The 16,736-nt window shown below is 43.4% G+C and overlaps 1 protein-coding gene across 2 annotated transcripts in view; it reads left to right on the top strand.

Annotated features, from left to right (window-relative positions):
- SGSM1 (small G protein signaling modulator 1) overlaps positions 1 to 16,736 on the top strand; it is a 105,833-nt gene that overhangs the window by 65,460 nt on the left and 23,637 nt on the right. For both annotated transcript variants that reach the window (XM_043963667.1, XM_043963658.1), the window contains exons 13-16: positions 4,480 to 4,618; positions 8,009 to 8,073; positions 13,270 to 13,415; positions 15,171 to 15,299. In XM_043963667.1, coding sequence (XP_043819602.1) covers positions 4,480 to 4,618; positions 8,009 to 8,073; positions 13,270 to 13,415; positions 15,171 to 15,299 — 479 coding nt within the window. The remainder of the gene's footprint in view (positions 1 to 4,479; positions 4,619 to 8,008; positions 8,074 to 13,269; positions 13,416 to 15,170; positions 15,300 to 16,736) is intronic.

Here is a 16,736-nt window from a genome sequence, read left to right as displayed (position 1 = left end):
AGAGCCAGAAGGGACCCTAAGGCCTTCCAGGTTATTTATCTGTTTTACAGAGTAAGAAACTGAGTCCCAGAGAGATGAAGTGCCTTACAAGGTCACACAGGTTATTGAGATTCAAACTCAAGTCCCATCATTCCAGGATAAATGTGGTTTCTCTTTATAAAATACAGCCACCATCCAGGTACATTATAATACAGCACCGAGATGAAAATTGTGTCCATCTTGTCTGTGTTGGACGTTATTTTAAAATTTTTCATTGCTTTAGCCCTAGCCTGTTATAACAATCCAATTGACTGTTCACGCCAATGGCTCAGACTTCTGTAACATTTAATTGTTTCCAAAGTGCCAACACTTAAATCTCATGAGCCGAGGACATTTTTACGGTCTCTCACTGGGATGAAAATCTCTGAGTGACTAAAGTCCTGGGACTAAAGCTCCTGTGACTAAAGTCCCCTTCAGATGCCTCATTTGAGGTGTGACAGCCCCAGGCATGTTGCTCTCCAAGGGTACATGAGGGAAGCACCAATTCTCACATGTCCTGTGAAGCTCAGAGCTCAAGTCTTTTGGAACAAGCCCATGTGTTCTAACATCTAATCTCCCACTTTCTGAACTGTGGCCATCCCTCCTCCTACTTTTGAGTCAGGGGGAAGATCTAAAAGGATCAAGGAGAATAGTGATCAGCTCACTATTTCTCTATATGTGAGGCTGTCTAGGGGCAGCTGGGTGGCGCCATAGTGCACAGAGCACTGGGCTCTGAATCAGAAAGCCTTATCTTCCTGAGTTCAAATCTAGCCTCATACACTAACTGTGTGACCTTAGGCAAGTCACTTCACCCTGTTTGCCTCAGTTTCCTCATCTGTAAGATGAGCTGGAGAAGGAAATGGTAAAATCATTCCAGTGTCTCTGCCAAGAAAACACCAAATGGGGTCATGAAGAGCTGGACGCAACTGAAACAACACAACAACAAGGCTGTCTAGAGAAAAACATCTCATTGCCTGAGGTCCCCAGGTTCAATCATAACTTTCTCTCTGTTAACTTAAATTCTATATACAGTCATCACAAGTTTAGAAAACAGAATGTCCTAAATAATAATTCCAGTTCCTCATGGTGAGGAGTTGGGACTAGGCTAGAAGTGTTGGGTAGAGAAAGAAGCCCTGAATTTGGAGGGAGAAGACCTGGGTTCAGATCCTGGCTGCCTTGGTGAGGTCACTTTCTGGGCCTCAGTTTCCTTCTCTTTAAAGTGAAGGGATTGACCTAGATCATCTCTAAGGGACTTTTCATTCTAAATTTCTCACCCCATGAAACCATCGCCCACTCTAATGTAACAGATGGACAGAGGATCTTTGATTTAGAGCCGGAAGGAAGACATTTCAGAGGCTGTCCAGTCTAACGTCCCCGAGTTGATCAGGGTAGAGGCACAGTTAAAAGTTGTTAGAATCGGGGCAGCTAGGTGGCGCAGTGGATAGAGCACCGGCCCTGGAGTCAGGAGTACCTGAGTTCAAATCTGGCCTCAGACACTTAACACTTACTAGCTGTGTGACCCTGGGCAAGTCACTTAACCCCAATTGCCTCACTTAAAAAAAAAAAAAGTTAGTAGAATCTGGATTTGGGGATGTCTTGTTGCCCTTCCTTCCCAGGGCCTTCACCTTACCCATTTGTTTCTTTTTCCTTTTAAAACCGTGCCTCAAGTTCCCACAGAGTGCTTGCCTCCATCTCCCCCTGCCTCTTCAAGATCAGCTTGGATGGTGTTCCCGGTGGGCCGGACCATGGTTGTGATGGCCGTGGGGCAGTTGTCCATTCATACTGGAGGGGCTGTTACTCCTACCTTGCCGGACACAGAGTCGTTTTCCCCCAGTAATGTGCTGGTTTCCCCCTCAGCTACCATCTTGATGCTTATCAACCTCAACCATGTTGTCATTTGAATTCCATTCTTGAGCAAGGTGGATTGTGGGATGGAATGATGTCATATGGCCCTTTACCAGGGTCATAGGGTCATGGATTTAGAGTTGGTTGGGACCTTAGAAGTCATCCATTCCAAGCACCATTATGCAATAGAGGAGGAAATCCAGGCCTAGAAAGTCAACTGACTTACCCAAGGACACTCAGCTAGTAAGTGACAAGGTTTCTGAAGGGTTACATGGTAGAGTGGAGGGTGCATCTAACCATGAATCAGAAGCCCCAGGATTCTAGTCCCTACTTTGCCTTTCACTCATTGTGTGAGTTTGGGCAAATCCCTTCCTCTCTCTGGGTCTCGGTTTCCTCAACTGTAAAATGAAGGAGTTGAACATGGTGACCCCCTTATGGCCCTTCCAGCTCCAACATCCTGTGATCCCTGATTGTTCAGACTTTGTAGGGTTCAGAGTAGACTCCTACAACCTGGGATTATCTGACCCCACAGACAACAGGGGTATAATCCTGAGCAAGGATCAACCTTGTTTGGGGATTCTTTTTGTCAAGTGTCCTTTTGTCCTTTTCATCTTGGGCCCTACAGAAAATCTTACTCCCATAATCAGAGATTATGGCATCTGTGCTAGGAGTATCCATCCAAACGAGATAATAGCCTAGTAAGTGGTTATAAAATGCTTGTTTCCCCTTCCCCCTTCCCCCTTCCACTCCAATGTAGTATCTCTGGGGGAATGTAAAGACCATTTCCCCCCTTCCCCCACTTCTCTTCCACTATACTCTCTGAAGAACTCAGTGTCACACAGAATCTGAGTTGGAAAGATCTCATGAAACCCAACCTGAACAGAAATCTCTCCAACAGACCCAAGGAAGGATCATCTAGTTGTTTGATGACATTCAGTGTGGAGGAGCTCGCTACCTCTGGAGGTGGTTCATTACATTTTGCCAACTCAAATGCCTAAGAGGTTTGTCAGTCAGTCAATAAATATTGATTAAGCACCTACCATGTTCCAGGCACTATGCTAAGTGCTGGGGATATGAAGAAATCCAAAAGACAATCCCTATTCTCAAGGAGCTCACAGTCTAATAGGAGAGAGAACATGCAAATCACCGTGTACAGACAAGCTACAGACAGGATAAATGAGTGGTAATCAGCAGAGGGGAGGCACTGGCATTAAGGAAGATCAGAACAAGCTTCTTGCTGAAGGTGGGACTTGAAGGAAGTCTGGAGGTGGAGCTGAGGAGAGAGAACATTCTAGGCATAGGGGAAATGACAGGAGCTGAGAGACCCAGGCTCTTGTTCAAGGAACAGTGAGAATACCTATATCATTCAGTTGGAGAGTACAAAACAGTGGTGAATGGTATGAGATATAAGAAGACAGGAAAGAGTGAAGTGGCCAGGTTATGAAAGGCTTTGAACACCAGAAGATTTTATATTTTATTCTGAAAGTAATAGGGAGGGGGCGGCTAGGTGGCGCAGTGGATAAAACACTGGCCTTGGATTCAGGAGGATCTGAGTTCAAATCCAGCCTCAGACACTTGACACTTACTAGCTGTGTGACCCTGGGCAAATTACTTAACCCTCATTGCCCTGAAAAAAAAAAGAAAGTAATAGGGAGCCACCGGGTTTTATTAAGTATTGAGGGAGCAGGGGGTGACATGGTCAGACCTTCACTTTAGGAAAATCACTTTGGCAGCTTTCTACAAGTGTAATCAATCTATACTAAATAAACAATAAACTAATAAATAACCAAACTGTAATAAATAAATAGGTATTTATTAAGTGCCAACTGTGTGCCAAGTGCTATGGGTACAAATCCAAAGAATAAAACAATCCCTATGCTCAGTGAGCTTGGATTCCAATGGGGAAAATGACAACTACACCATAAAACTCCACCCAGTGGACCAAGTAGAATCAGTCTAATTGCTCTTCCAGAAGATGGCCCTTCAAGTACTTGAAGACCGCCATCATGTACCACCCCATCCCTTCCCACCCACGTCTTCTCTTATCCAGGCTAAGCATCCATGGTTCTATCAGTTCTGGTCGCTTTCCTCTGGGTGCTCTAGGATTCTCTTCCTAAATGTCCTTCATAGGCTGTGGCACCCAGAAGAGAACCCAACAGTCCTTTGACTGGTGTCAGGACTGGACAGCTCCTTCCTTCCCATCATGGGTAGCATGACCACGGATGGTCAAATGACAACATGGAGCTCTTGTTGAGGCTCTGTCCTTTTCCTCCTCTTCCTCTCTTCCTCTTGGCTTGGTCTTGGTTCCCTGGTTCTCTGGTTCTTGTCTCTCACCCCTTCCCCACCTTTCTCTCTGGTAGCCATTGTCCGCTGACTCTTCTGGAGCTACGCTCTCAGTTGGCCTGCCGGTGAATACTTCCCTTGCTCTGGATGTCTTGGGAAACTTTCATTGGATCATGCGTGCTCCAGGGTCCTGGGCTCATTGATGGGTGCCCTGATGCTTCAACTCAAGATTCTGGTTCTTCTTTCCCTCTGCTACTGGGGAGCTTCTGGCTTTGGATCAAGGGTTCTGGTCCTGCCTTAATGCGGGGTTCCCACCTCTCTTCCTGTCCTCAGTGCCCCCAGACTTGATCGATGCTTCTGTGAGCAGCCTGCCTTCCATGTGGCAGCCCAGTCCCCGGAAGTCATCCTGTTCATCCTGCTCCCAGAGTGGCTCCACAGAGAGCGGACCGTCTAATGGATGTAATCATGAGAGGTACAAAGTATCATGAGGTGGGTGGGATGGAGGCTGGGGGCTGAGAGGGGGTGATAGACTGCAATGAGCCAGGATTTATTGATGTCTTCTGAGTGTCTCTAGCTGTTTCAGGCATAAGGAGTTATGTAAGGCAGGCTCTCTGCCTCTAACAATAACAACAACAACAATGATAATGATGGCTAGCTTTAACATATATTTGTACTTGGGGGTAACTAGGTGGCGTAGTGGATAAAACACCAGCCTGGATTCAGGAGGACCTGAGTTCAAATCCGGCCTCAGACATTTGACACTTACTAGCTGTGTGACTCTGGGCAAGTCACTTAATCCTCATTGCCCTGCAAAAAAACCCCAAACAAACATATATTTATACTTAATATTTAAGATATTACTTTAATCTTTTCAAAGTGTTTTACATATGCTGTCTTATCTGATGTTCACAACAACCCTGGAAGGTAGGTGATATTATTATCCCCATTTTACAGATGAGGAACCTGAGGCTGAGAGAAGTTAAGTGATTTGCTCAGGGTCATGTAGCTAGGAAAGCTCTGAGGCAGAATTTGAACTCAGGTCATCCTGATTCCAAGTCCAGACCTCTATCTACTGTATCTCCCTTCACCCTCCTAAACCATATGTTCCATTAGAGCAAGGAATATACTTGGATACTCACTAGCTGTGCGACCCTGGGTAAATCACTTAATCTCTGTCCACTTAAGTTCCTATATCTATAAAACAGAGATAATAATGTCACTTACCTCTCAGGGTTGTTGTGAGCATCAGATGAGATGATATCTGTAAAGTGCTTTTAACCCTCAAAGTTTTAGATAAGTGCTGGTCTTTGTTGCTCCTCCTGGTAAGGAACACAGGTCTTCACATACAGTGGGTGCTTAATAAATGTTGCATGCTATTGTAGGAAAAACAAGGGCTGGGAATTGTCATCTCTCCTTCAGAGGTGGGCTCTGCCGTTAACTTTCTAGATGTGTCCAGGGTGATCTTTCTGTCCAGAGTGGAGCACAGAAGGTTAATTAAGTCCATTTCTAAGAGGCTCCGGCCATTACCACACCCTGCACCTTACTCTCATTCCATGGAAAATATCCAGTTACCTTTTGTAGAGGAATTCACAAGCCATAAATGACTTCAAGAAATGGACCTCACAAGTATAGGATAGATGTGACATGGTTGGACAATCATTTGTCTAAAAGATCCCTGGTGGGTTTAGAGACTTCACAGTCAATATGACTCACTAGTATAATATCAATTAATCAATAAACATTTATTAAGCACCTGCTGTGTGCCAGGCACTATGCTAAGCAAAGTGGGGGTGTGTGTGCAAAAAGAGGTAAAAAGACTGTCAGTCCCTGCCCTCAAGGAGCTTAAAATCCAATGGAGAAAACAACATGCAATCAAGTATAAACAGAGCAAGCTCTATACTGGGTGAATGGGAAATAATTAACAGAGGGAAGGAACTAGAATTAAGAGGGGTTGGGGAAGGCTTCCTGTAGGAGGTGAGATTTTACTTGGGACTTGAAGGAAGCTGGGGACATCCATAGTCAGAGCAGAGGAAGGAGAACGTTCCAGGTCTGGGGAACAGTCAGAGAGAATGCTGGGAGGGAGAGGTGGAGAGATGCCTATAAAGAAAGCTACAAAAATTTTAAAAATGTAAAAGAAAGAAAGAAAGAAAGCTCCAACAATCCTGGGCTGCATTGAGAGGCATATCTTCCTGGAATGAAGACATAATAGTCTTACTGTGCTCTGCACTGGTCAGATAAACTGGAGAGCATCCTGGAAGGGTGATCGGGATAATGAAGTGCTTGAATTCGGCACTTATAAAGGTCAGCTGAAGGACTTGGGGGTCATTAACCTGGAGAAGAGAAAGTTCAGGTTAGACATGAATACTCTCTTTTAAGAACTTGAAAAGCTGTGCTTTTGAAGAGCAGATTTGTTCAGACAGATAGCCGTTTTTCTTTCTTTCTGGGCACTGTGAATAGAAGGAAGGGAGAAAGGAAGGAATGGAGGGAGGGAGAGAAGGAAGGAAAGAAAGGAAGAAGGGAGGGAGGGAAGAGGGAAGGAAGAAGAAGGATGGAAGGCAGAAAGGAAAGGGAAAGGAAGGGCAAGAATTTCCTTTTCTTTCTTTCTTTCTTTTTTTTTGCTGGGCAATGAGGGTTAAGTGACTTGCCCAGGATCACACAGCTAGTAAGTGTTAAATGTCTAAGGCCAGGTTTGAGCTCAGGTCCTCCTGAATCCAGGGCTGGTGCTTTATCCACAGGGCAAGAATTTATGAGGCATTTATTCCTTCTTAGAAGTGTCAAAGAGGCAAATGTAAGCTTTTTATAAGGAAAAATTTCCTACAATTAAAGGTTCTTCCTCCCTGGAGGTCTTTGAGCAGAAGCTTGACACCCATGTGTTGGGAATGTTGTAGAAGAGGGTTTTTTTTTTTTTGGCTGATTTTGAGATCTCCTCCAGCCCTGAGACCCTGTGATGCTGGGAACATAACCTAGCCACCAGCTAAATGGCATGTCCCACACTATCTTGGTAGAGACACATGGGTAGAGTAGAAGAGCCCATTTCCTTTTGTCTCTGACTCAGTCAGGAGATAGAGATGAGAGTCTGGGGCTCCAAGCTGGCATTCTTGCCAGAGGCTGCTGGGATGCTGGGACACAGAGACTTGTCTTAGAGAGGTCCCCTAAGTAGTCAGCATGGACTGTTATATGTCAGTCTAGTGGGCAGAGTGGCTAGGTCAGGGAGTTCCTAGGGATTCCGCAAATCACAAACCTGTCAGAGATGGAAAGACTCTTGATGGCTAACTCATTGCAGACCTCTGAATTGCAACATCCCAGACAAATCTGCAATAATTTTATAATTTCATAATTATATTATAGGTTATATTTTATAGCACAATATAACATAACATAGTATAATATATCAGATATTATATTTATGCTATGACATGACATCTGCTATGTGATATGATATGATGTCATATATTGATATATCATTGTTGTATCCTCTAATTTCATAGTTTTAAAGCTCCTCAGACTCCAAAGCCATTGTTCTTTTCCACTAGCACATGGGGCCTCTCTACTTAAAGACCACCCACGAAGGATCTTAGGCTCATCCTCCATCCTGGGGCCAAGTGACAGTAGAGTGTTGAGGCCAACGTGCCCATCACACTCCTTCCCAAGCCACAAAAGTCCAGCATCCTTTGGTCCTTTGGAATAGCCTTGCTTTTTCCATGCCTTGCCCTATCTGTTGCCTCCTCCCTGGGCCACCTGAGCCTTCAGCCTCTGGGAAGACTGGGGAGGGGGTGGTCCATGGCCACACCCCAGATGATAGACCCTATGACTCCATTGCATCTATTCTAACCTTAGCTCCTTTGTCTCCCTTCTCCTCCAGGGCCCCTCTGAAACTCCTCTGTGACAACATGAAGCATCAGATCCTCTCCAGAGCCTTCTATGGTTGTACGTAGCCAAGGTCCCCTTCTCACACCCAGTGCAGGGTCCACAGGGAGGGGGAGGTGGTCTTGGCAGATAGTCATTGACTGCTCACTCAGCACTGACACCTGGTAGAGATGCCATGGAACATGGTATATGCAAGACAATAGAGGTTAGACTTCTGGGCCTGGAGTCAGGAAGACCTGGGTTCAAATCCTGTGTCTGACACTTATTAGCTGTGTGACTCTGGACAAGTCACTTAGCCTCTGCCTCAATTACTTTTTCTTTAAAATGGACGTAATAATACCTTTGGCCCCACATTCATAGGTTTGTTGCAAGGATCAATTGAAAGAATGTGTATAAAGCAATTCACCAAATTTAAAGGACCAATTAAGTTAGTTATTATTATCACTGAAAGACAGCATAATGCAGTGGCTTCAGAGTAAGGAAGCCCTGGGTTCAAGCCCCACCCTTGCCTGGGTGATCCTGGAGTGCCCCAGGCAACTTCAAGACCCTAAGAGGCAGAGTAGATGATGAGATCTGAATCAGTAGAAGACATTTTCTTTCCTGGGGATTCTCTATACCAATTAAATCACAAATCCAGTCCAAAAATTATTATTATTCCAATCAATTAATCAACAAGTATTTATTAAACATTTATTATCTGTTTAATATCCCTTATTATGCATCAAACACTGGGCTAAATGTTAGGGGTACAAAGAAAGGCAAAATCTTCCTTGCCTCCGAGGAGCTAAAAGTGTAATGAGGGAGAGCATGCGAATAACTAGAGAGAGAGAGACAGAGTAGAGAGAGAAGAAGACCTTACCTGCTAAGGGTGGGGGATGGGACAGCAGAGAGCTCCCACAGAGTGACTGACCTTTGATCTGAGTTGGGAAGGAAGCCTACTGAGAGGCAGAGGTGAGGGAGGACCTCATTCCAGGCACAAGTAAGAGCCTGTTATACAGAGACAGACAGATGAGTAGTGGAATGTTGGGCTCATGATGAAGGACTTGAGAAACCAAACAGGATTTTATATTTGATCCTGAAGGTGATGGGGAGCCAATGGAGTTTATTGAGTGATGACATGGTTGAAAAATCCCCCTGTTAAAAAACAGACAAAAGGGGCAGCTAGGTGGCGCAGTGGATAGAGCACCGGCCCTGGAGTCAGGAGTACCTGGGTTCAAATCCAGCCTCAGACACTTAACACTTACTAGCTGTGTGACCCTGGGCAAGTCACTTTACCCCAATTGCCTCATTAAAAAAAAAAAGAAAAGAAAAGAAAAAAGAAAAAGCCCCCTGTTGCCTGAATGTAGGATGGACTGGAGTAGGAGAAACTGGAGGCAGGCAGGACCCACCCCCCCAGCAGCTATTGCAGTAGTCCAGGTGTGACTGGTTGAGGGTCTGCACCAGGGGGGTGATAGAATCAGATGAGAGGAAAGGGGCATATTCAAGAGATCTTATGAAGGTAAAGCCAACAGACTTGGCAACAGATTCAATATGGGAGATGAGAGAAAGGTCAAGGTCAAGGATGAATTCTAGATTATATGCCAGGGTGGCTGAAAGGATGATCTTATCTTTGGCAGTAATGAGTAAGTTAGAAAGGTTCTGGTAGACTTCTAGGTCATGTAACCAATAAAATGGAGGACTAATTATTTTCTCTGATACTCATAATTTCTTAAACCTTTCAAAATAGGAATTATGGGCAAGAGATAAAGCAATTTCAGAGGTCTTGATGGTCTAGAACACCAAAAAGCCCAACAAGGTTAAAAACTTGATAAAACAACAGCAGAGGTTAGTGCCTAAAACTAAAGGGCTCACTCAATGCCCCTTCTTGTCTACCCCATTCATCATTATTTGTCAAGGTTGAATGAGCTGACCTATTTCCCTCCCCCACCACTGGAATCTTGCTCTGGATAGGACTGTAGTGTTTTGTGTTGTAACAGGACTCAGCTTAGAGAGCTGAGGAACAGAGGGAACTGGGTCAGGATGGCAGATTGTATGTAGGACCCCCAAGGCAAATCTGAAGCAAACAGCCCAGAATCCATTTGGGGCCAGTCCTGTTGTGCCAGAAGTCACTTGGGACAGAGACTGAGGCCAGTGAAATTTGAATTGCCCAGTGTGGAAGGAGTCTGAGATAGCTTTGGGGTTCAGTCCCTAGGAAAATTACAATCAAAGGGGAAGGATTCAGAAAGTGAACAATAGGGAAATATAAGGAAGAAATACTGAAATAACCCAAGATCTTAAGAGGAAGAAAACTTATTTAAAAACCTTGAGCATGAAAAAAACGACCTTGAGCATGCACAGATAAACCAGTGAGGTAAATAATAAAGTCAGAAGAGAATATGTCTTTCAGATAATCTCAGCAAGTCCAATCATCTATAAATAAACATTGCAAGACAAAGGGGAAATGAATCAATAGCTAATGAGGGAGGTTTAAAATAGTTTTAAAGATAATTAGAACTGTGAAAGCAAAATTTATAGCCTTCACATTTAACCCTGTTTGCCTCAGCTCCTCGTTTGTAAAAATGAGCTGGAGAAGGAAATGGCAAACCACTCCAGTATCTTTGCCAAGAAAACTCCAAATGGGATCATGAAGACTCAGACATGACTGAAAATAACAACAGAACAAATAATTGGTAAAATGAAAAAAAAAAAACCACACTTGAATCCTTGGTGGCATATCTCACCGGAGAAACAAAAGAGATAATACCTTATTGAGAATGTCAATACACAGAAGTAAAGGACAGTCTGGAAGAAGAGAAGCAGCAGATAATAATGTTAAAAGAAACATGATAATCATACAAGCAAAATATATTGATCTCAAAGACAGGACAAATAGAGACAACTTAAAGACTACAGGTTTTCTAGAAGTATCTAACAAGTCAATGAACCTAAATATAATAATACAAGATATAATATAAGAAAACTGCACAGAACCTCTCAACACACACAAAAAACAAGTGCCAATTGAAGGAATCCACAGATCACATCCAGAAAAAAAGGTATGCTGCAAATCCCAAGACAGATATCTAGTAGTTAAATTGAACGATTCCAATGACAAACAACAAATTCTGTAAGCAACCAGGAGAAATATCTTCAAAAATATAAAGGAGAGGAAATGCAATTAACACAAGACTATTCTATACCCACTGGGGACTTCGGGAGGGAATGGAATAATGAGTTTCCAAGATGCAACCCGAAGTGATATACCCTATAAACCTAACCACTAATATGATATTTGAATATGAATTATTATATTAATATATCAATTATCTATAATATTAGTATAATTCATATTACACAACATTAGTACAAAAGTTGAACCATTCTTGAGAAAAGATGGACATCCAGTAAAAAAAGAGGCATTTGAAGAACTCCCAGAAAGATCTAAAAATAATAAGAAAGTTTTGAAGAGGGGAGGGTTTTATTAAAGTCTAAGAATCATAGAACCTTAGACTTGGAAGGTTTCCTCAAGGTTAACTGATCTAAGCATTCATATATAAAATAACTTGCTAACGATCATCAAAAGAGAGCACAGATTAGGTAGCTGAGTGCTGATAGCAAGCAAAGAAAGCCATGGGCTAAGAGTCCCGAGGCCTGGATTCCAATTATAGTTCAACCATTATGACTCTACCTTCTTCTTGTACCATCTGACATGCCTATCGAAGACTTGTATTCTGATGGGCTGGTCCAATCGCTTGCATAGCCAACTGTCATCAGCATTATTTATTTGGAATTCTAATGTCATGAAAGTTTAAATAACCTAGTTTTGTGAGTTTGAGGTCTTTTTTCACTGTTTTTAATGAGAAACAAATGATAATTATGATAGCTAACATTTTTACAGCACCTTAATATGTACCAGGCATTGTGCTAAGCACTTAACAATTATTCTCTCATTTGATCCTCACAACAACAATGGGAGGGAGGTGCTATTATTATCTCCATTTTATACTTAAGGAAACTAAGGCAAACTGGTTAAGTGCCTTGCCTAGAACCACATAGGTAGTAAGTGGCTAAGGTAGGATTTGAAGGTCTTCCTGACTCTAGGTCCAACATACTCTATCTAGTTCAACCTTTTTCCCCATTTTTCAGAGTAAGAAACTGAGGCCCAGAGAGGTGAAGGGTCTTGCCCAGTCACAAAGCTATTTCATTTCTATGAGAGCTAGAATGCTCAGCCTCAGTAGGAGCAGCTAGGTGGCGCAGTGGATAGAGCACTGGTCCTGGATTCAGGAGGACCTGAGTTCAAATCCGGCCTCAGACACTTGACACTCACTAGCTGTGTGACCCTGGGCAAGTCACTTAACCCTCATTGCCCCACCAAAAAAAAAAAAAAAGAACACATGTAGAAGTCTTTGTCTGAGTTTGGAGGTGTGGAAATTTGTGGAAATTCCAATGAGATAGCAATCTGGAGAAAGTGAAAAAAGGGAGCTGGGGACGTGCTTCTCACCAAGCCATGGGATGACGCACTTGAAAGGGATTATTCCCAGCTTCAGATCACAGGCTGATTAGTCAATGCCGGTCCTACACCAGTCTCTTTTAGCAGCCGTGGGCAGAGATCAATGGTGCCTTGCGGCCTCTGTGCATCAGAGATATGTCATTGTGTCAGCCTGCTATGCACACACGCAAACACAAACACACGCCCAGCTCATCCCCAAATGAGTATTAGATACTCGTATTTCAAGAGTTGTAGTGGACAAATCATTCATCATTATGAGATCAGCATGAAGGAGGGGATGAATCACTGAGAACTTAGCTAGGCTAGAAGAACAGTCATTGGGCTTGTTGAGAAGGACCGTAGCCCAGTGGAAAGAGCCCTGCCTCTGGCGTCAGAGGACCTGGGTTCAAATCTCTTCTCTGAGGCTTTGGCTCTCTGACTTTGGCCAAGTCTCCCATATACACCCACTCACTTGACATACATACAAATACACACACAGAGCTTGAACAACCGGCAAGCCTTGGGTCACTTGACCCCCACTCAATAACCTTTGCAGCTTGTGCTCTGCTCCCCTTCCCCTACACACACACACACACACACACACACACACACACACACACACACAAATCTGAGAGTTCATTAATAACCCACAGCCACACCTCTGCTCAGGAAAAATGCCAGCCATGTCCATTTGCAGACCTGAGATGGGAACCGTCCTTTCTATGTCTTGGGGGCCCAACTAGGTGACTGTTTTTTTTTAGCCTCTGTTCAATTCTCGCCCCTCCCAGGGCTTGCCTATTGTAGGCATCTGTCCACTGTGAGGACCCACCTATCAGCCTTGGTCAACCACCTGATCGTGTCCCCTGACCTGCCCTGTGATGCTGGCCATGGCCTGACCATGGGCATCTGGGAACAGTACCAGAAGGACAGCACGGTATGGCTGGACACTGTCCAATTCTCTGGTTCTTCCTTACTTGACTATATCTAGGACCAGTTACTGAACCCCTGGACCATGACCCATCCATACTCTGAGTCCATGCAATAAAAGGCCAGAGGCCCCAGGGGTGACTTCTCTCCTCTTCTGATTGGGCTCATCTAGAGCAAGTCTATGTTTAGTGACTTTGAATCATAGAGTCAAGGAGTCGCAACTGGCAGGGACGTTAGAGGCCAGTGAGTACAACTTCTGCATTTTGCAGAGGAGGAAACTGAGGTACAAAGAGGAAAAATGACTTGCCACGGGTTACACAAATAATGACAACCAGTCTAACATGGGGACTTTTCTCTGCCCTCCTTTATCTAATTTACAGAATTATAGATTTGAGGAAGGGGGTGAGAGGGGAACATTCTTCAAGGTAGAACTTGAGAGAATTGCTTGACTAGAAAGAATAAGCTTTGGGTTCAATTTTTAAAATTTCTTTTATTTTTCAATGAACAAATATTTATTTTTTATTCCTTCCACCTCACCCCTAATTCAAAAGAAGAACAAAACCCTTGTAACAAATACGTATAGGCAAGAAAATATTCCCACATTGACCTTTTCTAAAAAAAAAAAAAAAAGTTTGTCTCATTCTGCAGCCTGAATCCATCATCTCTCTGTCAGTAGGTAGGTCCCATGCTTCTGATGGGGCCTCTGGAATCACAGATGGTCATTGTATCAATCAGAGCTCTTAAGTCTTTCACTTTGTCTTCTGGATGTTATTGTTGCCATAGAAAAGGTTTTCTTGGTTCTGTTCCCTTCACTCTGCATCAATTCATATAAGTCTTCTCAGGTTTCTCTGAAACTGTCCCTTTCATCCTTTCTGACAGCACAGTAATATTCCATCACATCCATATCCCATCCAATGCTCATGTGGACTATATGTGCCCTCCCTGTGGTAGAGCCTTCTGAGCTCGTATTGGTCTGATTAGCCACCACTGGACACACTATAACTCAACTCCAACATCATGATATCACTTCGGTCCTCTTCAAGAACAAAGGACAAGAGCCATCGCATAACTTGTTGAGCCATTCCCCAATGGAGGGCACCCCTTACTTTCCAGTTCATGCCATGACACAAGAGCTGCTATAAATACTCTCCTATGTAGAAATCCTTTCTTTTATTTTTTGATTTCTTTTTGACATAGGAGTAGTATCAATGGGTCAAAGAGTTTACACACACACACACACACACAGTGACTTTTTGGTCACAGTTCCATAGGGTTTGAAAGAATATTTTTTGACTTAAAAACTCTAATCATAGAAATGATCAACCATGATTCCTAAGGACTGATGATGAAGCTGATGATGAAGCTTGCTCCCTGTTTCCTAACAGAGACGTGATGAGCCTGGGTTCCCAGCTGAGGCTTATGTTTTTGGCTGAGGCAAATGTGTGGATTTGTTTTGTTTGACTATACTTACTCTATAAGGATTGTATTTTTACTTTTTGGGGGGTGGGGAGGGATTTAGAGAGAAGGAAGAAGATAAGAATTTTTTTAAAAAGCTCCTTGAAGCATCTGTGTCATTACAATGCTTTTAGTCTTGGGCTGGCAGCTGGGCCACCGATGGGTCCCCTGGCATTGATGTGAGAAGTCACTGATGCTCAGGGCTGATCTTTATTCTTCAGTGGCTGAGCCCTGAGATGTGCACCTCTTCCCATGGGCCCAGGGCTGTTCTCTCATTGGCTCCCAATGGCTTACTTTCCTCCTACAGAGTTATGAAGAGCAGGAGCTGCTACGTCTGATCTACTTTGGGGGGATTCAGCATGAGATCCGCAAGGATGTCTGGCCCTTCCTGCTGGGCCATTACCAATTTGGGATGACAGAGGCCGAGAGGAAGGAGGTGGGTCCAACTTGGCATGATGATCTGGTTTGGGATTTCCTTTTGCAGACGGATAGGGTCTGATGAGTCCTCTGTGCCCCATCTGGGGCAGTGAAAGCTGCCTCTGCTCAAAGGGTATGGGATTGAGACTTTATCACTGCGTGGTGTATTGAAGAAGAGGGTTAGAGTTTGGACCTAAATAGCAATAGCAACACAGCTCACATCTCTACGATTTTATGTTTGCAAATTGCTTTCCTCCCAATAACTTTGTCAAGTAAGCAGTATATGTGTTACCTCATTTTTTCCACCAGTGTAGACTAAAGCTCTAAGAAATGAAGTGATTTTTCCTGTGATTGAACAACTTGTTAGGTCATGGGATCATAGATTTAGAGACATAAGACTTTTGAGACCACCAAGTCCACCCCCCTTATGTTACAGATGAGGAAATCGAGGCATATAGAAAAGTTAAGTAACTTGCCCAACATCACACAGCTAGCAGAACCCAGAACTTCCTGACTCTAGATCTAGTACTGTACTTACTGTATCATCTAGCTGTCCCCTCCTTGTTTCCTGACACCATAACAACCCACATCTCTCTGTGTTCATCATTTTCCTGGGTTTAAGATGAGCTAGCACCCCAAAGTAAGCCCTTGAAATGGAAGAACCAAAGTGATAGGAGTTGAGGATCATATATGATTGATAGATTGCTAGGGGATTTGAGTCAAGTCTCAAAGGAAGACAGAAAAGCTAGGAACCAAAAGGAGAGTGCTCCTGGCATGGGGTGCAGCCAGTGCAAAGATATGGCAGTGGGATAAAAGAGAATAGCACTTTAGCTTAATTATAGAGCAGCAGAGCTGAGAATCAAACCCAAACCCTCAGAATTCAAATCCATTTTACTCTTTACTTCTTCAGTGCATCTTTCCTTTTTAAAAAATTAATAAAGTATTTTATTTTTTCCCGTTACATGTAAAGATAGTTTTCAATTTTTGTTTATACAAGCTTTCCAATTTCAGATTTTTCTCCCTCCCCCCTCCCCTAGATAGCAGGTAATCTGATATATATATATGTACATACACACACATAATAACATTAAACATATTTCTGCATTAGTCATGTTATAAGAGAAAAATCAGAGCAATGACGAAAAATCTCAAAATAGAAACATCAGTACCCAAAACAAAAGAAATAGTATGGTTCATTCAGCATCTATACTCCACAGTTCTTTTTTTTTTCTTGGATTTGGAGATCCTCTTCCATCATGAGTTCCCTGGAACTCTTCTGTGCCATTGCATTGGTGAGAAGAATATAGTCCATCACAGTAGGTCAACACTCAATGTTGATGATACTGTGTACAATGTTCTTCTGGTTCTGCTCATCTCACTCATCATCAGCCCTTTAGTGCATCTTTTAAAGGGGATTTCAAAGGGGAGGAGGGGGATTGGGGCCAGCAGTGTGTCC

This window comes from Dromiciops gliroides, chromosome 1 (genome assembly GCF_019393635.1).
Source record: "Dromiciops gliroides isolate mDroGli1 chromosome 1, mDroGli1.pri, whole genome shotgun sequence".
NCBI classification, from domain to species: domain Eukaryota; kingdom Metazoa; phylum Chordata; class Mammalia; order Microbiotheria; family Microbiotheriidae; genus Dromiciops; species Dromiciops gliroides.
Note: the sequence above shows the minus strand (reverse complement) of the source record. Positions and strands in the feature narration are given on the sequence as shown.